This window comes from Tachyglossus aculeatus, chromosome 9 (assembly GCF_015852505.1).
Source record: "Tachyglossus aculeatus isolate mTacAcu1 chromosome 9, mTacAcu1.pri, whole genome shotgun sequence".
NCBI lineage: Eukaryota > Metazoa > Chordata > Mammalia > Monotremata > Tachyglossidae > Tachyglossus > Tachyglossus aculeatus.
In genome coordinates, this window is record NC_052074.1 from 60,241,701 (window position 1) to 60,266,827 (window position 25,127).

Here is a 25,127-nt window from a genome sequence, read left to right on the forward strand (position 1 = left end):
GATGCAAAACTGACAACCGGAGATCGGCTAATTGAGCACAAAATTGCCATGCAAATTATTTGAGAGAGGCAGAATAAAATAAAGATTGATCGGCAAGCCCTCGGTTCCAACTGTGGGTTACGGTTCCCACGGAAAGACGTGGTGGTTTCACCATTATTGGAAACCTTATCGAGTCCAAATCAATCAATGTCAATGGTCTTTTATTGAGCGCTTACTGAGTGTAGAGTAATATACTAAGCCCTCAAGAAAGCACAATATAATAATATAGCAGAATTGGTAGACACATTCCCTACTCACCACGACCTTACAGTCTCGAGGGGGAATCAATCAATCGCATTTATTGAGTACTTACTGTGTGCCGAGCACTACACAAAGCACTCAGGAGAGTACAATGTAACAGGGTTGGTAGACAGATTCCCTGCCCACAACGGGCTTACAGTTTAGAGAGGAGATCAATCATTCATATTTACTGAGTACTTGGAATCTAGAGCATAAGGAAGGTAATAATTGCTCACAAGAAGCAGTGTGGCTCAGTGGAAAGAGCCAGGGTTTGGGAGTCAGAGGTTGTGAGTTCTAATCCCGCTCCCCCACTTGTCCGTGCCTCAGTTACCTCACCTGTAAAATGGGGATTAATAATAATAATGGCATTTATTAAGCACTTACTATGTGCCAAGCACTGCTCTAAGCGTTGGGGAGGTTGCAAGGTGATCAGGTTGTCCCACGGGGGCTCACAGTCTTAATCCCCATTTTATAGATGAGGAAACTGAGGAACAGAGGTAACTGAGGCACAGAGAAGTTAAGTGACTTGCCCAAAGTCACAGAACTGACAATTGGCAGAGCTGGGATTTGAACCCATGACCTCTGACTCCAAAGCCTAGGCTTTTTCCACTGAGCCATGCTGCTTCTTTAAGATTAAGATTAAGACTGTGAGCCCCACGTGGGAGAACCTGATTACCTTGTATCCCCCCCAGCGCATAGAACCGTGCTCGGCACATAGGAAGCGCTTAACAAATGCCACCATTATTGCCGAATGAACAACTGGGGGATGGAAAGAGAGGACAGCACACAAACCATCTGACATATTTTCATTCATTCAATCTTACTTCTTCTTCTTATTATTAATAATAATAATAATGGCATTTAAGCGCTTACTATGTGCCAAGCACTGTTCTAAGCACTGGGGTAGATACAAGGTTACCAGGTTGTCCCACTCGGGGCTCACAGTCTAAATCCCCATTTTACAGATAAAGTAACAGCCATGGAGAAGTAAAGTGACTTGCACAGGATCACAGAGCAGACAAGTGGCAGAGCAGGGATTAGAACCCAGGTCCTTCTGACTCCAAGGCCTGGGCTCTATGAAGATGGATAATCCCAGGGACAGGGGTACTCCACTCTCCACTCTTCCATCTCCATCCACTCGCTTATGCTGGTCCCCCAGCATGGAATGCCCTCACTCCCCAGGCCAGACCCGACCACAGCTCTCTCCACATTCAAATCCCACCTCCTCCAACAAGCCCTCCCTGACTGAAATCCCAGAATCCTGAACCACATCAACTCTTCCGTCAGCTCTACCGCTTGAGAACATATTTACACCCTATTTTTTATCTATTTTTTATAGTATATGTTTAGCGCTTACTGTATGCCAGACACTGTACTAAGCACTGGGGTAGAATCTGTCCCACATGGGGCTCACAATCCTAATCCCTAGTTAATGTTGAGGTACCTGAGGCCCAGAGAAGTGAAGCGACTTGCCCAAGGTCTCAGAGCAGACAAGTAGGGGAGCCGGAATTTGAACTCAAGTCCTTCTGACTCCTAGGCCTGTGCTCTAACCACTAGGCATGCTGGGTTCTCTTTAATAATTAATGACTGTGGTATTAGCTATGCCCTTTACCAGTCCCTGCCTCAAAAAAAGCCCAGAGTCTAAGCAGTGAGAAAAGGTATTGATTTTGCTTTCACATATGGCCGCCTCCTTTATTTTTGATCCTCTATTTTGGAAATATTTTTTATGTCTGTCTCCCCCATTAGCATGTAAGATCCTTAAGGTTAGAGGATATGTCACTTTGTTACTCTGTACCTCTCCCAAGCACATAGTAAATGCTCAATAAAAACCAATTACTGATTGATTGATTCCCAAGTGCCTAGTTCAGGACACTACACCAAGTAAGAGCAACGGTTACTTTTAAGGTCAAAAAAGACTTCCCACAGCTTGATGATGAGAGAGAAGATATGGCTTCTAATACCGACTCCGCCACTTGTCTGCTGTGAGACCCCGGGCAAGTTGCTTCACTTCTCTGGGCCTCGGTTCCCTCATCTGTAAAATGGGGATTAAGGCTGTGAGACCCATGTAGGATACAGACTGTGTCCAACCTGATTAGCTTGTTTCTACCCCACAGCTTGGTACAGTGCCTGGCACGAAGGAAGCTCTTAACAAAAACCATTAAAAAAAAAGATGACGAAGATGGTGATGATGATGAAGATGGTGATGATGATGCATTTTCCCACCTAAAGTACTCACCTACTTCATCAGAAAAAACTGTCTTATCTGCATCACGCATGTCCTGCTGCACGCATATTCTTTTATCCCCGAACTCTGCTCTCCTGCATAACCACTATGGCTTAGCGGTGCCGATCCATTAATACTCATCCTTCATAGTAAGCTCATCTGACCTTCCTGGAAACATCCTGTCACAGCTTTCCAGCTAGTCAGATCCATCAGACATGCTCCAAGAGTAGATTTCAGAGCACAGTTCCGTCTGCCAAGTGGCCCCGCTCCATTTGTGCCTTACAGGTCACAAACCCGCTTCCCCAAATCTCTCTCCTATTGATCCAATTAATCCTCACATCTCCGTGAGAAGACTTGGTTTTCTGACCACAACTTGCAGCCAGGAAGGCTGAAGGACAAAGGAGTCACAGGACAAAAGAAGTCACAGGACTGAGTGCCCCGTTAGTGCCCATATATAATCCAAATCAAATGTCATCTTGTGTTTTATTCTGATCGTTTATGAATCATTTGGTACAATCGGAATAATAATAATAATAATGGTATTTGTTAAGCACTTACTATGTGTGAAGCACTGTTCTAAGCGCTGGGGGGACACAAGGTGATCAGGTTGTCCCACGTGGGGCTCACAGTCTTAATCCCCATTTTACAGATGAGGTGACTGAGGCACAGAGAAGTTAAGTGGCTTGCCCAAGGTCACAAAGCTGACAAGTGGCTGAGCCAGGATTCGAACCCATGACCTCTGACTCCCGAGCCCAGGCTCTTTCACCTGATCCATGCTGATTCCCTGTAATGTGAATCATTTCACAGGTCAGCAATCAAATCTCCAATTCAATCTATCAGTTAGTGCAAGGAAAGGTCTGGCAGATGAGCAGGTCTTGGCTTTGAGATTTTCTGTTTCACCCCTACCTAAGCCGGGACTAAAGAGCAATCCCCTCTACCCTGGTTAAGGGACTACAGCCTTATGGTGCTCTGATGATTATAGGTGACACTTACAAACTCTTTGACTGAGAACTAGCTTGAAGGTGGGCCATGACGAGCAGCAGGAATATCTCTGCTTGCAAATCTAGTCACTATTTTAAAATCTCTCCATTCATTTTAATGCTGAGTGATCAATGATGATGATGATGATGATGATGATGGCATTTGTTAAGCGCTTACTATGTGCAAAGCACTGTTCTAAGCGCTGGGGGGGGATACAGTGTGATCAAGTTGTCCCACGTGGGGCTCACAGTCTTAATCCCCATTTTTACAGATGAGGGAACTGAGGCTCCGAGAAGTTAAGTGACTTGCCCAAGGTCACACAGCAGACTTGTGGTGGAGCCGGGATTCGAACCCACGACCTCTGACTCCCAAGCCCGGGCTCTTTCCACTGAGCCACGCTGCAATATAACAATATTGTGCCTACCTACTCTATTGTGCTTAGTAATGTGCTTCGTGTACAGTAGGTGCTCAATAAATGCCATTGACTGACAGGGTGCTGAGAGCCAAAGGGTGACTCGGTGAAGAAGTCTCTCAAATGTGGTTGATTCCACTTGGGCTCGCTGTATTTGAAGCCTTTTTTCAGTCGGCACCATGTCAATTCGTACCAGGACTAAGCTTCCCTGCTTCTTCAAGTCACCTGGAATCTTAAGTTCCACCTGCTGTTTCTCATCTCCCTCTACACTCTTCTACTACATTCTAATTTCCCAACTTTCTACGGAACACCCTGCCCTACTTGCTAATGAGTCAACAAGACCGCAGAGACTTGCTCAAGGAAACACAGGATAAAGGAATAAAAATCAATCAATCAATGGTACTTATTGAGTGCTTACTTTGTGCAGAGCACTGTTTTAAGCTCCCCCTTTAGGTTTCCCTGTCCTCCCAGTTGTGAGCTTGGCAGGCTGTCTTTTACAGTCCTAAGCTTGATCTAGAGGTCCCATTAACACTCTTGTATGATGTTTAGGATGCTCACTTTTTCCCTTGAAGTTCTACCATCAAACTATCAATCGATCCATCATATGCACTGAGCGCTTACTGTGTGCAGAGCACTGAACTAAGTGCTTGCGAGAGTACAGTATACCAGAGTTGGTAGAATTATTCCCTTCCCAAAATGAGTGCATAGTTTTTTGAGCCAGGTTCTTTCTGTATCCCTGAGGAAGAGGCAAAGACTCAGAGTGTGATCATTAGGTTATCAGATTAGCCAGTTTACAGATATATTAAGAAAAATTTCTGGGAAGTTAGCATGGCCTAGTGGAAATAGCACAGACCTGGGGTTCTAATCCCAACTCTGCCATTTGCCTGCGTGACCCTGGGCAAGTTACTTAACGTCTCTGTGCCTCAGTTTCCTCGACTGTAAAAGGGGATTCAAGACCTGTTCTCCCTCCTATTTAGACTGAGAATGTCACCTTGTACAGGGACTGTATCTTGTATCTCCCCCAGTGCTTAGAACAGTGGTTGGCATATAGTAAGCACTTAGCAAATACTGCGATAATTAGTAGTAGTAGTAGTATTAATATCCGACACTGGCCAGAATACATTCAGGCCTACCATGCTGGCTCTCTGTCAGCTAGAAGTTTGACTCTAAGATTAAATCACTTTCATTGTAGCTCTGTCGGAGTGACAATTTCATTAAAACAAAAAGCAGGAGTTAAATTAACAATAAATGTCTGCATTGAACTCTTAGAAGTGAGCAAATAAGGGATTAAAGCTGCTGCTGTGTCTTTAAACCATCTCAACAAGATTTTTGTCTTTTAGGCCCAAAGGCAACCCGGTGATATGAATTCCTCTGGCACAGAACTAAATGTAGGGATGGAAAAAAACCCTACTTTCCACAAGATGGGTTGAGTGAAGCCCACAAAAATAACTTGATTGCTGTCATTTTTGTGAATTTGAGGCCTCGGTATAGTGCATACTCAGGTCTCAGGGCTTTCCTTCTTTTTCCTTCTAAAATGGAAGTATACTTTGCATGAGAATGGTACGTGGGATGCCTTAAACTTCCAGCCCCAAGCTGATGTCCTTCTGGACTCCAGTGACCCCCATGAACATAGCGTAAGACACCTGGACACTGAGTATACAGGGTTCTGTGATGGCCCCTACAGCAATTAAATCGTCACGCCTATTTGACAAGATCAAACAGTAATCACTCTATTACTATTACTCTATTTATTTATTTACTATTACTCTATTTATTTATTATTACTCTATTTATTTATTATTACTCTATTTACTATTACTCTATTTTACTTGTACATATCTATTCTATTTATTTTATTTTGTTAGTATGTTTGGTTTTGTTATCTGTCTCCCCCTTTTAGACTGTGAGCCCACTGTTGGGTAGGGACTGTCTCTATATGTTGCCAACTTGTACTTCCCAAGCGCTTAGTACAGTGCTCTGCACACAGTAATCGCTCAATAAATATAATTGATTGATTGATTGATCACTCGGCAGTAAGCAATGAAACCTAGTGGATAGGGCATGGGCTTGGGAGTCAGAAGGACCTGGCTTCTAATCATGGTTCTGTCACTTAATAATAATAATAATGATGGTACTTGTTAAGTGCTTACTAAATGATAGGGTAGATACAAGGTTATCAGGTTGTCCCATGTGGGGCTCACAGTCTTAATCCCCATTTTACAGATGAGGTAACTGAGGCACCGAGAAGTTAAGTGATTTGCTCAAAGTCACACAGCTGACAAGTGGCAGATCCAGGATTTGAACCCATGACTTCTGACTCCCAAGCCCGTGCTCTTTCCATTAAGTCATGCTGCTTCTCACTTTTCTGCTGTGTGACCTCAAGTCAGTCACTTCACTTCTCTGAGCCTCTGTTCCCTCATCTGTGAAATGGGGACTGAGACTATGAGCCCATTGTGGGACAGGGACTGTGTCCAACCTGATAAGCTTGTAACTACCCTGTGCGTGACACATTGTAAGCACTTAAATACCATCATCATTATTATTACTGCTATTATTATTATTATCAAACACCTGGGAGAACAGACTAGCACACTGGCTCATTATCTGATAAACTGGTAGGACAGCATCTGTTCTACACTCCTTCCATGATGATACTGGCCTATTGAGTATAGTTAAAAGGCTTAAGTTCATCATCTAAGTAGACCCATCCGTTCTGCAGAGAAGCCAGATTTTGATCGAGTTAGACAGTTTCATTCTTTCTTTCCAAATTGGTATAGGCACCAACTGGGAATTCTACTGCCGCTGCCACTTCTCGCATTCACATCTTTAAAATGGAAACCACTTTTGCAGAGTGAAAGCCAGAAATGAGCTATTTAGATTTTATAGGTATGTGCCCCTACTAATGTTCATTATTCATTGCCTTTGCACTATATTACCAGCATAGCTTTAATCAGAAAGAGGGATTTCACACTGCACCAGCAGTTCGGGAAAAGAAAATGGATCGGAATCCTCAGTCAGCGAGGGAGAGGATCGCTTTGGTTACGCTGCTAATGGCCTGAAGGACCTTATCTGTTCAGTCTCTTGCGACTCTTGTAAGGCAGAGTGAGCTGGAGGAAGCTTCAGACCTGTCCTTAGGGCTGATGGGTTGTAGTGGATAATAATAATAATAATAATGATGGTATTTGTTAAGCGTTTACTATGTGCAAAGCACTGTTCTAAGCGCTGGGGGGTTACAAGGTGATCAGGTTGTCCCACGTGGGGCTCACAGTCTTCATCCCCATTTTACAGATGAGGGAACTGAGGCTCAGAGAAGTGAAGTGACTTGCCCAAGGTCACGCAGCAGACACGTGGAGGAGCCGGGATTAGAACCCATGACCTCTGACTCCCAAGCCTGGGCTCTTTCCACTGATGGTCCTGGGTTCTAATCCCAGCTCCACCACTTGTCTGCTGTGGACCTTGGGCAAGTCACTTCACTTCTCTGGGCCTCAGTTATCTCATCTGTAAAATGAGGATTGAGACTGTGAGCACCACAAGGGACAGGGACTATATCCAACTCGTTTTGCTTGTATCCACCCCAGTGCTTAGTACAGTGCCTGGCACAGAGTAAGCGATCAACAACAATTACCACAATTATCATCATCATTATTATCCACAGAAAGCAGGCTGTGTTTGTTCATGTTTCTTGTCCATCTTTTCTCTCACAAATATTCAAGTTTTAATTGAGAGCCAGAAAATCATTCCCTTCCACCCAAAAACATAATGAAAACTTTTTAATAAAACTAACCCCAAGAGAGTCTCCTCTGGGTGAAATTCCCTTAGCTTCAGGATCCAGCTGTAAAGAGTGCGTGTGTTACCTTACCTATGGGACCTTCCATTTGGGAGGTTTATTCCTTTTATTTATCCTGCAGGGATTTATCAGGGATTGCTGCACCAATGAAAGCAGTTGAAAATCTGGTGAGAAAAGCCAGGGATTTGAGTGGGGTCAGAAATAGGATGAGACACCCCCACTTTCAGCAGCAGCTAACTTGTGGCATTTGTGAAGCACTTACTATGTAATAATTGTGGTATTGGTTAAGCACTTACTATGTGCCTGGCACTATATTAAGCACTGGGGTAGATGCAAGGTAACTGGGTTGGACACAGTCCCTGTCCCACATAGGGTTTACAGTTTTAATCTGCATTCTTCAGATGAGGGAATTAAGGCCCAGAGAAGTGAAGTGACTTGCCCAAGGTCACAGCAGACAAGTGGCAGAGGCAGAATTAGAACCCAGGTCCTTCGGGCTCCCGGGCCTGTGTTCTATCCACTAAGCACTGGGGTAGGTACTAGTTAATTAGTTGGACACAGTCCCTGGACCACATAGAACTCACAGTCTAAGAAGGAGGGGGAACAGGTACTGAATCCCCATTTTACAGATGAGGGGACTGAGGCACAGAGAAGTCAAGAGTCTTGCCCAAAGCCACCCAGCAAACAACTGGTAGAGCTGGGCTTAAAACCCGAGTCTTCTGACTCCTAGGCTCTTTCCATTAGGCCTCACTGCTTGCTCTAAGCAGCAGAGGTTAATCAATCCCTCAAGTTTCTTGAGCTCTTGGAGGCTTGGACTCAGAGTGGGATAAAAATACTTGGGCCACCTCTGAGACGGCACTGGTGACATCAATCAATGGCCTTTATTTAGCACTTAATGTATGATGGGCACTCCACTAAGTGCTTGGGAGAGTACAATGCAAGAGAGTTGGTAGACACGTTCCTTGTCCACAATGAGCTCACAGTCTAGAGGGGAAGATGGACATGAATATAAATAGATAATTTATGGATGTATGCACAAAAGCTGTGGGGTAGAGGTTGGTCTCAGAGACTTCATCCTGGCAGAATCAGGATCCACATAATCTCCAGACTCCCTCTCATTCTCTTCCAAGTTTCACTTTTCCTTCACCACAGCTCTGCTAATGAGACCAACGTAGGATGAGATTGTGCTGCTACAAACCTGATAGCTTACCCTTTCTGGTGGCCAACTCTAACAGTGGAGCAAGTCCAGCTCTGATTAATTATGGGGTTTCTATGCCCCCTTCAGCCCCACAGCCAGGGTTCCTGGACATTCCTCGGCCCGGCAGCTAATTCTCCTCTTAGAAATTTCTGCCTTTCTAGACTTGATGCTATTCCCTCAGTGCGTCGTTGCTCGTCTCCGCTTACGGTTCCACTTCTAATAGCCCTTACTAAAACTTCTATTTCAAAAAGCCACGAGCATCCAGATGCACTTTAGGAGAGCCAACTGAGGGACCTTGGCCTTTTGGAAAAGGCATAAGGATGGGAGTTGGAGGACCAGGGTTCTAATCCCAGCTCCACTAATTACTGGCTGGGTGACTTTGGGCAAGTCGCTTAACCTCTCTGAGCCACAGTTTCCTCATCTGTAAATTTGGGACCCAATACCTGTTCTTCTTCCCATTTGGACTATGCGCTCCGTGTGGGACAGGGACTGTATCTGATCTGATTATCTTGTTTCTAGCTCAGTGCCTGACACACAGTAAGCACTTAAAAGCCACAATTATCATTATTACGACGTGCATGGGCCACGGAATTCTGCCTGGATTCGTTGTTAAAATTCAACACCCACTTCTGTGATTGTCTACAAGTGGACAACTACCATTCTGCTAGAGATGTCACATCTTCACGCAAGATCAGGCAGCCAAGAAAACCGAACATGTCTATATAAAGAACAGATGGACTCACAGAGTCAGCGTCCATGCACAGAATTATGCTTCGTTCATCTGTGGCTAGGCTGAAACTACCTTCAATTCCTGACTAAACTCTTAGCCAATCCACCTAGAAAAACTCAATCCAAAGACATTCACAACTATAACTGTGGGGAGAAAGCATGACCGCCTATTCTGATCACTAAGACATTCAAGAGCAATCTAATTAAAAACAGAACACTGTCAGAGAACAAATTAGCCTAAAAAAGAGTTTAGCTCTACTATGGGTCTGAATGAAATTCACACAGCAGTGTCCAAATGTCAATGAGAAAACATCGGGAGAAAATTGTCTTGAGCCAGTGAAAAATCCCAAGGAAATCTGAAGGCAGGATTCTCTCAATACTGTTCAGGAGCAGAGTTCCCTCAGGGATGTGTTACTTTGTTTCTGTTTCAACAATCTCCTTGAGGGTTTTGCAACTGAAGGATCTATTTTTCCAAGAAATCTAGGGGAAAGGGTTGCTCAATTTATGGATTGGAATTTCAGGGCTTGGGAACTGAGAATTAACAGAGTTCATGCCCACCGCGAAGTCCAGCAAAGTCCAGCAAAGTGGATTTTTCTGAAAAATTCACTTGGATTTTCACAGACTGAAACCCAGGTACTCTCACTGTTTCAAATCGGATATTTTACACCCCCAATTGTACAGCCAAGAATAACTGAAGGAGGAGTAAAGCACTGACATTCCAGCAGGTAGTGGAGGTGATTTTAAGTAAGCAGTAGAGGAAGCATTCTTTTAAAGAATGCTGGGCAGCCATCTGAGAGGGCTGCAGAGCCAGGATATTCTCACTGCAAACAAAACAAGAGGAAACAAGATCCAGTTCACAAGTTCCAAGAGAACATGGAGAAGGACCAGAGAAGCAGCATGGACTAATGGGAAGAGCAACGGGCCTGGGATCAAAGGAGCTGGATTCTAATCCCAGCTCTGCCACTTATCTGCTGTGTGATCTTGGGCAAATCACTTTAACTTCTCTGGGCCTCAGTTGCCTCACCTGTAAATACGGATAAAGACTGTAAGCCTCATGTGGGACAAGGGCTGTGTCCAACCTGATTAGCCTGTATCTACCCTAGCACTTAGTACAGTGTCTGATATATTGTAAGCACACAACAAATACCATTAAAAATGAAACAAAACAGGGCAGAGGGGCAGATGGAAGGGACACACAGTCTTCAAACAATAATAGTATGGCAAGAGCACCAGAGGAGGAAGAGAAAACACTACAGCAATAAGAGGTCTGATCTCACATAGAAGGAAGTTTTAGACCCTTTTGGAACATTTGAATGCCCCTGGCTTCACTTTTTTTATATAAGTGTTTGTGAAATGCTTTCTTTGTACCCAGCACTGTACTAAGTGTTGATGTAGATAGACGCTAACCAGGTTGGACACAGTCCATGTCGCACATGGACCTCACAATCTTAACCCCCATTTTAAGGATGGGATACATGAGGCACTGAGAAGTTAAGTGAGTTACCCAAGGTCACACAGCAGACAAGCGTTGGAGCCGGGATTAGAACCTAGGTCCTTCTGGCTCCCAGGCTCATGCATTATCCACTGGGCCATGCTGCTTCTCAAACTTCACTAAATATTTAATATCCTGAAAAGTTGATTCACTTTCAAATCTGACCCAATAGCTCTCCACTCCATGGGAGGGCCCACGTAATAAGGAAGAAAAAAATGGGTATTTGGGGAGGAGAGCACCAAAGAACATCAGGTCCAAATCCCAACTGATTAAGGCAAACAGAAGGGTCAGGGGAAGAAGGGGAGGAGCAGAACTTGAAAGAGATTGAGTCTGGCTCGTCTGAGATCCAGCGATTTATTTCTTTTAGAATGACAACGGGGAAAACAACTCAGAAATCGAGAGCTACTAAAGACCTCCCTCTTGCTCATCGTCATCATTTGTGGTATTTATTGAGTGCTTACTGTGTTCAGAGCACTGTACTCAGGGCTGGCTCCCCTCTCTCTCTCTCTCTCTCTCTCTCTCTCTCTCAAAAAATCAGTCTTGGGCCCACTCAGTTGAGCTCCTCATAGGGATATAAACATCTCTCTAGTGTCAATTAGAACATGGCTGAAATCCAGACTTCAAGATGATGCTCTTATCTGCCTTTCGTATCCCAGTTGAAGGGTTTCGTATGGGTTGTTACTATTACAGATAGCAACGGCTCTCATTTTATTAACAACAATAAAAATGATAATTGTGGTATTTGTTAAAACAGATTAGATACATGGGGCTCACAGTCTAAGTTGGAGGGATAACAGGGATTGAATCCCCATTGTGCCGATGAGGGAACTGAGGCACACAGAAGCGTTTTGGCTTCCCCAAGGTCACACAGCAGACAAGTGACGGAGCCAGGATTAGAACCCAGGTCCTCTGACTCCCAAGCCCATGCTTTTTCCATTATGCCACGCTGCTCCTCTTCTTAAAGAGAGAACCTTTGAAAATGATAAATTTTTTCTAAGGGAATCAAGTCTACTAGATTCTACTAGATTCTCACAGCCTTCTAGACTGTGAGTCCGTTGTTGGGTAGGGACCGTCTCTATATGTTGCCAACTTGTACTTCCCAAGCACTTAGTACAGGGCCCTGCACACAGTAAGCACTCAATAAATACGACTGAATGAATGAATGAATGAATGAATGAAAGTCTACGAAGTGCAGAGAATCTTTCTCTCTCTCCAATGGAGTAGCAAAAACACTTTTCGGCTTCAAAATGACTTCCGGGTGCTAGCCTGCCCTTCCTATTCCATATAGATATGTGCGTACACACAAACGTTTGTACACACACCCACTCTGTAGTGCATTTTTAATCAATCCATCTTTGGTATTTAGTGCTTACTGTGTGCAGAGCACTGTACTAAGCGACTGAGCACAGATTTGGTAGACACATTCCCTGCCCATGAGGAGCTTAAAGTCTAGAAGGGGAATGTAAGAAAAAAAGAAGTGTATGATCCAGGAAGACTGCATGAACTCCAAGACAAAGACAGAGTCTGATCATTTGAAGGAATCGGTCATCTGATTTATTGATTGATAGGTAAGGGAACTACAGGGAAGCAAGGCAACTTCAAATCCCATTGTAATGCCCAATCAAAAATGATATTAAGGCACAAATATTCCTTCACAAAACCTGATACGTCATCATTTTTTAGTCATGTACACTGGGCTACCAAGTCAAAGGAAGAAAAAGACTAAAGAAACATGTCTTTGAGAAATTCCCAGAAATATTTCCAGTCCTTAGGCTAGCAAACACTGAAGAAAAGTATACCACAACACTAGACCTACTGCATACACACAGAAAACAATAACTGCCATACTATACACCATTGCAAATGTCCCGACGGTTACTTGTGATTAGTTTATTGTTGACATGCGACATAATATTAGACTCTCCTAACTAATTTAGGTCAGCTAGGGTGAAAATGTAATAGTTTTAAGGAAACTACCCTGAAATTCCTAATAATAAGTGCTACATATTAATTTATGTCCTCCAATTCTAACTGGATCCAGGAAAAAAGTATAATGCTTTCATAACTGTAACACAATGAGAGCTTAGGGTTTCAGATTAAAGAAGTTGCAGTAAGGGTGACATTTCTCCATTTTTCAACCATTTTCATCCTTACCTTATAGGGGATGACTTTATAGTACATTATTTTTAAAAAATCTACCATCAAAAAAGGTCTGCATTTCTCCCTACCGAACACTCCAGCACCCATCACAAGCCTAGCAGGAAAATGAGACACAGAATTTCGCTACATATGATACTGCTGGCACCAAGAACGCGCTTTTCTGTAAATGCATTATGAAAAATAAACGCAGGCTCTGGACATTTCATGACACGAGCACCTTCCTGTCTCACCCACTGGTCTGTATTAGACACCTGATATTCTGAAGGTGTATTACTGAATTAAAGTGAAAGAACTTTAGAAGCACAAAGATATTGGAAGTAGATTCGGTTGATGGTAAAATCCTTGGGGGGGTTCTTTTAATCTGCAGACACCTTAGCAGAAGCTATTGACTTGGACACAACACTGAAATCCTGGCGGCAAACTATAAATTGACCATTACCATAAAAAGGACTGCTAAATGAGAAACCATGTGCTCAGTATAAAACTAATTTCATGCTTTCAAAGGCACACAGTGGCTTCTAGCAAGATAGAGATCCTGGGACTTGCCAAGACAGATTGGCTAACGCAAATGGTTTGCTCCTGATGCAGTCTGCTTAGCCAAGCTTTACATGTACTGGCAGTAAATGGGAATTCTCGAATCTTCCGTCAAACACACACACACACACTTATCTATAACTTTAGAGCTGAACACTATATAACGGCTGCCTCAGAAATACATTTAGCAGGGAAAAAAAGCCCACGAGCTAGCTGGTTTCCAATAAAAAAAAAAAAACACATCCTCTCCACCCCTCAACTGTCTTCACCTATTGAACAGACCCTTAATAAGCCTATTATCATTCTGTATATGACACAGTCATTTTAAGCACACCTTTCTTGTCTGACACAATTTTCCATCACCCCCAAAGAGACAAACAGCAAAACAGAAACTGAGCACAGGAACAAGCATACTTAGAAAATAACTTTCAGCATAGATTCATCCAGTGGATTTTTCTCCTGGGGGCAAAAACTCTATAGGTGGAACTACATTACATAATAGAATGTCAGGTGTTTTAGATGCACCATCATTGAGCCTCATGGCAGTATAATCACACATTTTAAAATACAAACTAGGTACCCATAAAAGTCACATTCAATTAAAATACGCTTATGCAGAAACGTTAGGAATTCTGCACCTCTCAAAAACTAACTGCCACTGGAAATTAATTACCGGAGATGGTCCAGTGCGTGACAGGGCATAACTTTTAATTATTAAAAATGTCAGGTTTAACAAGATGCAATCTATTTCACTGACTTCCTCAGCTCAGGGATTCCACGTTCTCCGATCTGTTTTTCACGTCGAAGTTACGACCAATCGTCTCCGACCCTTAGCCGGTTTTAGCCCCCCGAGTACCTGATCGGAGGGGAGATCACCTCCATTCCTAAATGACAGCAGCCTCGTAATAACACTGACCTGTTCGGGGAATACTGCGTGCCTAATGCCCAGGAAGTCGGCTACGGGTAAAGTGTCCCAGGCAAACGGCAAGCAGGGCAAGGAAAAGCAAGCTCACCGGGGATTTTCAGGCCCCCTCAAATTTTGCTTCAGACTTCTACTCCCCCTGCTCGGCCAGCATCAGGCAAGGGACGCAGACGGCGGGACTCCGCAGATCCCACACAGCATGCCAAAGCCTCGATGACAGACCCCGACCAGCTAACCGAGTTTGACAAGAAAAGGCTCACCTCTACTGGACAGTCCACTCCACATGACGGGCAACACTACCTCCCCGACTTGACAGCAGTCACGTTGGATAAACAAAACTTCCAGGGTGTCACTGAGATGAGGTGCAGAGCGAGAGGTCTGACTCCAGCCCTGATCCACTGTGTGACAGGACAGCGTGTTATATCAGCGCAGCCTCCAACCTCCCCAGATGCTGGCTTATTGCATCGCTCGTTGAAAATCCTTTACACACTGGCAACATTTTCGGGAAGGACAAACACAACTCTGAGTCATTTGGAGAGAAAGCCGAGCAGTTTCAGCTCTCTAGCTTCAGGACGACGTGAGGGGGAATCGTCACGCTGGGAAGTCTGAGGTGGATTTTCGCCGAGCGACCTAAGCCTTCATTATCAATGCATGAAATCAGCTACTGTGATCAAATTCGAGCAAACCAGAACAGGGATCTGATTAGGTGAAGGCTCCACAGACTTCGCTCCAAGCCACCCAGAACGGAGAATCACCTCTCTGAGCTGGGCGAGTGGTAAAAATAGCTCTGTACAACAATGCACGGGAGACAGGAAAAATCGCTAATCTATATTTTGAGGCGTTTCTATTTGGGAGACTGCAAAAATCGAAATACTTGTTGGTTCTTGTGGCTCTGGGGCAGATAAATTTAAGCAATGATCATGTGAAATACAACATGGCTATATATGATACCGCACGACTATATACATTTATAGATATTTGATCATGGACGTCCATTAGTTGAGCCCTTTTTCTCAGGTCATGCCTTGACACAAAGAAAGAACAGCCCCACAGCAGCTATGTACTTATCTGTAATTCTTCTTATTTCATACCAATGTCTATCTCCTCCCCCCACCCCACTCGCAGGCTGTAGGCTCACTGTGGGTAGGGAATTTGTCTATTCTATTATTATATTGCCCTCTCCAGAGAGCTTAGTACAGTGCTCTGCACACAGTAAGCGCTCGGTAAATACGATTGACTGACTACTCCAGCCCAAGGACATAACAATATCGATTCTAGCCAGATTAGATCTTCAAAGGTCAATGATTTCAGTGGGTTCCAATTGAACAGGATAAGGGACCTCCAAGATCAAGGACAAAGGCCTGTAGCAGAGGAAGAGTTACTTTGATTGCTTAGGAGATGGAAAAATATCCCCAGCTCGTTAAAATCCACTCCACCCCCGCTCCTTTGCCCCTAAACAAATTCCCCCCCTTTCCTTTTCAGAACCCCTTCTCTTTCTATACTGAAGCATCAAATGCAAGAAGCAGCTGGCATAGCTCCGAACAAGCAAAGACAAATCTATCCCAGTGCAGAGAGCAGCAGATGATTTGAGATCACAAGAAGGGTGACAGTTTCACAGCATGTGCAAAGCAAAAAGGATACGAGAACTTGCTAATGAAATAATCACGAAATGATCTGAACAAGTTTCTAACCGCCAGAATTTCCAAGGAATGTATTTAATGGTTCTCCTCCTAGAAAAGTGTGCAACATGGAATCAAAATGAGACTATATTTGCATAGCAAATCAGGGTCTAATATTAAAAGCACTTTTGGATTCAGGGCTTCTCTTGAAACCTCCGAAGGACTTTGCTTATTGATTTATTCAGTCCTTTCTCTACACGAGAGGCAATATTCAAAGCTCCCAACTGCCGGTGGTGTTAGAAATACCATAAATCAGAGAAGGCTCTAAGGCCGGTGGGTGTGAGGTGATCATCAATCGTATTTATTGAGCGCTTACTATGTGCAGAGCACTGTACTAAGCACTTAACCACCTCAGAAGACTGGGGATTGCTGGAAGTGGAAGGGTGAAGCATCGCGGCCCCGTAGATACAACACGGGCCTGGGATTCAGAAGGACCCGGGTTTCTTCACTTCTCTGGGCCTCAGTTTTCTCATCTGGAAAATGGGGATTAAAACCGTGAGCCCCACGTGGTACATAGCCTGTGTCCAACCTGATTGACTCGTATCTACCCCAGTGCTTAGTACAGTGCTTGGCATATAATAAGCGCTTAACAAGGACGATTAAAAAAAAAAGTTGTAGAGAAACAGCAGTGGTGGGTTGGAGGATGAAAGAGCTTCCAAAGGCAATATCACTGTAGACTCTAAACTCGTTATGGGTGGGGATTACTTCTCCACACTCTATTAAACGCTTAGTACAGTGCCCGGTACCCAGTAAGCACTCAATAAATACCATTGATTGATGTATCATTTCAGCTTCTAGCCCTGCCGCTGCTGTATCGACCTTGAGGTAATCTGGTAATGGTTTACGGGAAGGTGCCCTGGTATCGACTAAATCTTCAGGAGGCCTTTTTGAAAGAAGTCATGTGGCCTAGTGGAAATCAATCAATGGTATCTACTGAGTGCTTACTGTGTGCAGAGAGCACTGTACAAGCACTTGGGAGAGTGTAGAACCATACAGTTGGTAGCCACATTCTGTGTCTGCAATGAGCTCACAGTCTAGAGGGGAGGGTGAACATTAATAAAAATAAATAAATTACAGATATGTACGTAAGTGCTGTGGGGCTGAGGCTGAAGTGAATACCAATGTCCAAAGGTAGAAATCCAACACAGAGGGAGAGGAACTTAGGGAAAAAAGGACTTCCAGGCCTCAGAGTTAGATCTGGGTTCTGATCCCGGCTCTGCCACCTGCCTGCTGGGGTGACCCTGGTCAAGTCACTTCACTTCTCTGTGCCTTGGTTTCCCCATCTGCATAAATGGGATGAGAAACCCCTTCCCTGTTCCCCTCAGACTGCAAGCCACGTGTGGGATATGGACTGTGTCTCATCTGCGTATACTGTATCTACCCTAGTGCTTAGTACAGTGCTTGGCAAAGAGTAAGCTAGTGGCATAGACCAGTACTATTTTCCCCTCTCTCGGGGGCAGGACGGTGTTAATGTGCTCTGCTCCTCTGGCCCGTGAAGTAGATGAGGGTGAGGGTCAGAAGGGAGGGGTAAGATCCAGAACCATCTTCGTTGGATGGGGAAACATCACCCCTAAGCTGAGATCATCATCATCAATCGTATTTATTGAGCGCTTACTGTGTGCAGAGCACTGTACTAAGCGCTTGGGAAGTACAAGTTGGCAACATATAGAGGCAGTCCCTATCCAATAGTGGGCTCACAGTCTAAAACGGAGATGGAGCCAGAAGCTGGGTTTGTGCTTCCTCTACACAACTGAGGGCTCGGGGTGTGCATGACAAGCTAGAGGTGGGTGTGAGGGGGGATGCTGAGTTGGGGTGTGGGGATGAGCAAAGACTAAAACCAGGTCAACAACAGATCAATGATTCGGGCTAAAATGCTGGCTGTCAAGGAAGTAAAGAGGGACCTGATCTCCTGTCGCCGGTACTGGTTTTAGGTAAAACACAATTGCGGCAATTAAGAACTACCAGAATGCCACTTGTCTGCTGCTTGGCCTTGGGCAAATCACTTCACTTCTCTGGGCATCAGTTACCTCATCTGTAAAATAGGGATTGAGACTGTCAGCCCCATGTGGGACATGGACTGTGCTTAGTACAGTGCCTGCCACAGAGTAAGCATTAAACAAATACCATAATTATGATTATTCACTTCTGTACCTCAGTTCCCTCACCCGTAAAATTGGGATGAAGGCTGTGAACCCTATGGGACATGGACTGTGTCTAACCTGATTAACTTGGATCTACCCCATCACTTAGTATAGTGCCTGGCACATAGTGAGCTCTTAAATTCTAAAAAATAAAAAATTTAAAAAATGTGAGTTTGTGAATAAGATAATCCAATGCTCAACAGAAGACACATTTTCAAAAAGATAATAATAATAATGGCATTTATTAAGCACTTAATATGTGCAAAGCACTGTTCTAAGTGCTGAGCACTGTTCTGTTTTACAAGGGAAAAGGAGTCTTCCTGGTGCACATTTTTACCTAGCCTGGGTTTTTTTTGCTACTAATAGATGAAAATATGTTAAACTTCACATATAGCTAAAGAGGGCTCAACTCCTCCTGGAGCCTTCAGTTATTCTTGGCTGTTTAATTGAGGGTGTAAAATATCCAATTTGAAACAGACAGAGAACCCCGGTTTCAGAATGTGAAAATAGTTCTGCATGATCGTCTGTCGGAAAATCCAGTAGACGGTTGCTTTTCTGGACCTCGTGATGGGCATGAACGCTGTTAATTCTCAGTTCCAGGTCCTTTCTTAAGCGCTTAGTTTTGTGCTCTGCCCACAGTAAGCATTCAATAAATACCATTGATGACTGACTCAAGGACAAGTCCAGGATTTAATATTTACCGGGTCTCTTCTTTTTCTTTTTGGCATTTAAGTGCTTACTACATGCCGGGATCCCAGTCTTAATCCCCACTTTACAGGTGAGGGAACCGAGGCCCAGAGGAAGTGCAGTGATTTGCCCAAGGTCACACTGCCGACAAGTGGTGGAATTGGGATTAGAAGCCAAGTCCTTCTGATTTTCAGGCCTGTGCTCTTTCCACTAAGCCATGCTGATTCTCTCTCAGCATCCAAATGTTCCCCTCATTCCAAAGACCATCAGAGGGTCCTTCTGCTTTCTTCCCCAAGCTGGTATGATGGCAGCCACTTGAGTTCATTCATTCAAGTATTCAATGATATTTATTGAGCACTTCCTGTGTGCAGAACAATAATAATAATAATAATAATAATAATAATGGCATTTATTTATTTTGTTTTGTTGGTATGTTTGGTTTTGTTCTCTGTCTCCCCCTTTTAGACTGTGAGCCCACTGTTGGGTAGGGACTGTCTCTATGTGTTGCCAATTTGTATTTCCCAAGCGCTTAGTACAGTGCTCTGCACATAGTAAGCGCTCAATAAGTACGATTGATGATGATGATTTATTAAGCGCTTACTATGTGCAAAGCACTGTTCTAAGCGCTGGGGCGGTTACAAGGTGATCAGGTTGTCCCACGTGGGGCTCACAGTCTTAATCCCCATTTTACAGATGAGGGAACTGAGGGCATAGAGAGGTGAAGTGACTCGCCCAAAGTCACACAGCTGACAAGTGGTGAAGGCGGGACTTGAACCTATGACCGCTGACTCCAAAGCCTGTGCTCTTTCCACTTAGCCGCGCTGTTTCTCAGAACACTGCACTAAGCACTGGGGAGAGTACAACAGAACAATAAACGGACAAATTCCTTGCCCAAAACATGCATACAGTCTAGAGGGACAGACATGAATATAAGTAAAAAAAATTACAGAAATGGATATAAGTGCTATGGGGATGGGAGGGGGAATGAATAAGAGGAGCAAGCCAGGGGGAAAAAAGAAGGGAGTGGGAGAAGAGAAAAGGAGGGATTAGTTAGGGAAGGCTTCTCAGAGCAGACAAACCATCAATAAGGCTTTGACGGAGGGGGGGAGTAAGTTTTTAAGTTGCCCAGCTGATCTGCTTTTGCCCTCGGTGTGGCTGTCTGGGCTCCTGAGGAGGTAGCCAAGGGGAGCAGAGCCATGAGCGATGGATGATTGAGCCACACTGTCCCCCAGTTTGGGGTGGGCGGGGCGGGGGGCGGGTTCGAAACTCTGTCAGGTAGTAAAAACAGCATCAATTCATACTGCCTTCCTCTGGGGCTGGATGATTTCTCCCATGGGCCTGGGGCTGCTCGTTTTGGGAAGGGCGTACCCTACGTACAATTTGCTTCTTCCAACAAAAGCATCACAGTTCTGAAATCAAGGCAACTGATGCTAAATCTAAAACTGCCTTTCATTTAAAGCTCCCCCAGGGACTTAGTACAGTGCTCTCTACACATGGTAAGCACTCAATAAATACCTTTGATTAATTTTAGGCTTCAGACACAGAGTATATTTTTCTTTGTATATAATTATGCATTAATTTTGAGAAGCAGCGTGTCTCAGTGGAAAAGAGCAGGGGCTTTGGAGTCAGAGGTCATGGGTTCAAATACCGGCTCCGCCAATTGTCAGCTGTGTGACTCTGGGCAAGCCACTTAACTTCTCTGTGCTTCAGTTCCCTCATCTGTAAAATGGGGATTAAGATTGTGAGCCCCCCTTGGGACAACCTGATCACCTTGTAACCTCCCCAATGCTTAGAACGGTGCTTTGCACATAGTAAGTGGTTAATAAATGCCATTATTATTATCAGGTTGGACACAGTCCCTGTCCCCCATGGGGGCTCACAGTTTTAATCCCCATTTTACAGATGAGGGAATTGAGGCACAGAGAAGTGAAGTGACTTGCCCGAGGTCACACAGCAGACTAGTGGCAGAGCGCGGATTAGAACTCAGGTCCTTCTGACTCGCAGGCCTGTTCTCCATCCACAAAGTCTCTGGGGTGCCATGCCTTAATGCCCCTGCATTCATCTGGCCCTGCCTACCTCAAAATACACGAATCCACCAGACAACTCGGGTTTCCCCGTGTTCTCTGAGAGTGGAAATTGAGCAGGAACAGTCAATATCTTTGTGGTTAAAGATGAGGCTGCTGCCCTATTTTCATCCCCACCTGATCTTCCCTATCATTATTATTAGTAGTATTACTATTAATAATAAGAATAATGGTATTTTTAAGTACTTACTATGTGCCAGGCACTGCACTAAGCGCTGGGGTGGATACAAGCAAATGGAGTTGGATATAGTCCCTGTCCCATATGGGGCTCACAGTCTCAGTCTTTGAAGGAGCAGCGTGGTTCAGTGGAAAGAACACGGCCTTGGAAATCAGAGGTCATGGGTTCATTCATTCATTCAATCGTATTTATTGAGCGCTTACTGTGTGCAGAGCACTGTACTAAGCGCTTGGGAAGTAAAAGCCGGCAACATACAGAGACGGTCCCTGCCCAACAGCGGGCTCACAGTCTAGAAGGGGGAGACAGACAACAAAACAAAACATGGAGACAGGTGTCAAAACCGTGATGGCGTTTGCTGAGGTGCCTTTGGCCGCTGGGTCTGGTGGCCAGTCACCGGGGAGAAGGCTGAGGTCTGAGAGGAAAGAGAAGGCGCAGTTTTGCGCCCCCGTCCCCCACCCTCTCCCGGAGGCCATCCCCACTCAGACTCTTGTCTCTGGGACCTCACCCCCTGGAAAGCGTTCCCTGTCCCCCTTCCTCAGGTCCCCCAAGGGTCTGGGAGCTCTCGTCCACCAGGCCGAGATCCCCTTGGGGTCCAACAGCTGGCCTGGTCCGACCCAAACAAGACAGATGGGGCTGAGCCGGCAGGCCTGTGGGATTTGAATTTCTTACGGGCAGGAAAGGGGAGCGGCACGCTATCCGGCAGTCTTTCCGAGTCCCGGTTCCCAGGCCTGGGGGAGGGATACGGCTTTGGCCCCTCCCCATCCCATGGGAGTGAGAATAATAATAATAATGGTATTTGTTAAGCGCTTACTATGTGCAGAGCACTGTTCTAAGTGCTGGTTAGGTACAAGCTAATCAGGTTGTCCCATGTGAGGCTCACAGTCTTCATCCCCATTTTGCAGACGAGGCAACTGAGGCACAGAGAAGTTAAGTGACTTGCCCAAAGTCACACAGCTGACAAGCGACGGAGTGGGGATTAGAATCTTGGCTCCACCACTTGTCAGCCGTATGACTTTGGGCAAGACACTTCACTTCTCTGTGCCTCAGTTGCCTCATCTATAAAATGGGGATTAAGACTGTTAGACCCACGTGGGACAACCTGATTACCTTGTATAAGAATGATGGCATTGATTAAGCACTTACTATGTGCAAAGCACTGTTCTAAGCGCTGGTGCACTGTTCTAAGCGCTGGTCTCCCCCAGCACTTAGAAGAGTGCTTGGCACCTAGTAAGTATGTACAAATACCATTATTATTATTATTATTAATCCCCATTTTCCAGGTGCCGAAACTGAGCCCAGAGAAGTAGAGTGCCTTGCCTCAGTCACACAGCAGCCAAGTGGCGGAGCCAGGATTAGAACCCACGACCTTCTGACTCATGGGCCCATCCTCGATCCACCACGCCATGCCTGTTGATCTCTCCAAGAGCAGTCATAAGGACCCCATCTTCCCACTCTCCAGACAGAGACCCCAGACCCGATGTCTGCCTTGACCCACACAAGCCCGGTCCACGTGAGCTGCATTTCTAAGGCCCCGGCTATGATGTCACACAAGAAAAGAAGGTACAGCAGAAGCATTGGAAAGACACGCTGAACTCCAAGAGGGGACGGGACGGTGGATGTCATCCTTGGACTAGAGCATAATGAATGCATATGAAAATAAAAGAACACAGACATCTGATTTGCTAGTGCAGTCCCGCTTTCAGATTAGCCATCAATTGCAGGTCCTGGTCACACCTTTCCGTGGTAGGCAGATCGCTGGGCTAATGGTCCAAAGGCTCTGAACCTTGGCTGAGAAGGGATTAGAGGGCAGATACTTTCTCCTCACCCACAATTCTAAATCTAGGAGGCCATTTCGACCCAGACTTTACTAAGGCATGCACAGGAGTAATCAATCCAAATCAGTAGCATTTCTTGAGCTCTTACTGTGTGCAGAACACTGTAATAATAATAATATTGGTATTTGTTAAGTGCTTCCTATGAACTAAGCACTGTTCTAAGTTTCCACCCCAGCACTTAGTACAGTGTCTGGCATATAGTAAGTGCTTAATAAACGCCATATTTTTTTTTCAAGTACTGGGGTAGATACAAGGTAATCAGTTTGCATACAGTCCCTGCCCCACATGGGGCTCACAGTCATAATCCCCATTTTACAAGTGAGGTAACTGAGGCACAGAGAAGTGAAGTGACTTGCCATTGGTCGCGTAGCAGAGCTGGGATTAGAACCCATGTCCTCTGACTCCCAAACTCATTCTCTTTCCGCTAGACCACTGTACTAGACTGTAAGCTTGTTGTAGGCAGAGAATGTCTGCTATATTGTATTCTCCCAACCACTTTTGGCAGGGAATGTCTGCTATATTGTATTCTCCCAACCACTTAATACAGTGCTCTGCACACAGTAAGCACTCAATAAATACAATTGATTGATCGACACAGTCCTTACCCAACACATGCTCACGATCTAGGAAGAGCACTTTAGTCAGAGTTTTGATGCTACCTTTCTGTCTCTGCCACTGTACCTTTGGCTTCATTCTCACGGGCCTCAGTCTCCCTGATTTCACAGAATCCTCAAAGAGAATGGTCCTAGACCTCTAGACTGCAAGCTCCTTGTGGGTAGAGAACGTGTCTATCAACCCTGTTGTACTGTATCGGGGACCTGGGGCTGTCTGAGTGAAGACAACAGTGCAATTTCTCTTTCCGGGCAGGGAATGTGTCTGCTAATTCTGCTGTACGGTACTCTCCCAAGCACTTAGCACAGTACCACAGTACCTGTATATATGTATATATGTACGTACATATTTATTACTCTATTTATTTATTTATGTATTTTACTTGTACATATCTATTCTATTTATTTTATTTTGTTAGTATGTTTGGTTTTGTTCTCTATCTCCCCCTTTTAGACTGTGAGCCCACTGCTGGGTAGGGACTGTATATATTGCCAACTTGTACTTCCCAAGTGCTTAGTACAGTGCTCTGCACACAGTAAGTGCTCAATAAATACGATTGATTGATTACCACGCATGTGGTAAGTGCTCAATCAATACACTTGATTGAATTTCAAAATCGTGCATTCTGGTCCTTCAAACACTGGAATAATGGACCATCACATACTCATGACCAAATCCCCAGGCACAGACTTAATGAACTCAATGCCTGTTTTCTCATTACAGGCCAATTTGCTTAACTGCATTTTTTCCCATTATGCATGGTGGCTGTGTCTACTACTACTAGCGTGGTGACGCAGGCCGACACAGGAATTCCAAAATCCTAAGTCCCTGACCAGAGTTTTGGCTAATGAGAACTTGTTTTAAGCAGGAAAAGGCTCTGAAGAGGTTGTTGATTCCCAGGAAAGCCGGGAATCACGTGAGACCTACTGAAAGGGGAAGGGGGATAGGGACGGAGGGGAAAGAGGAAGGGAGAGAGAGGTGCGGTGGGATGGGCTGAGAATTAGTCCTCCACTCACTGCTACTCACCTACTCAACTTCGCAACCACTGCCATCTACTCAGTGCAGCGAGAAACTGTTTGGGGCCAAAACAGTCTACTGTGATTCTGGTGGTCTCACAGAGGTGCCGAGACCCTCCAAGACTTTCCCAGGATCTCGGCTGGCCAGCCCACTCCCCTGCTTGAAAAATCCATTCTTTC

The 25,127-nt window shown here is 44.8% G+C and overlaps 1 protein-coding gene across 5 annotated transcripts in view; it reads right to left on the reverse strand.

The window, feature by feature from the left end:
* ZNF385B (zinc finger protein 385B) overlaps window positions 1-25,127 on the reverse strand; it is a 316,667-nt gene that overhangs the window by 197,338 nt on the left and 94,202 nt on the right. The window contains exon 1 of one of the 5 annotated variants that reach the window (XM_038750910.1): window positions 14,976-15,418. The exons of 3 other annotated variants lie outside the window; for them this stretch is intronic. In XM_038750910.1, coding sequence (XP_038606838.1) covers window positions 14,976-15,000 — 25 coding nt within the window. In that variant the 5' untranslated portion in view covers window positions 15,001-15,418. Of the gene's footprint in view, window positions 1-14,709; window positions 14,732-14,975; window positions 15,419-25,127 lie in introns of those variants that run through there. One more of the 5 variants, XM_038750913.1, reaches the window with a different exon arrangement.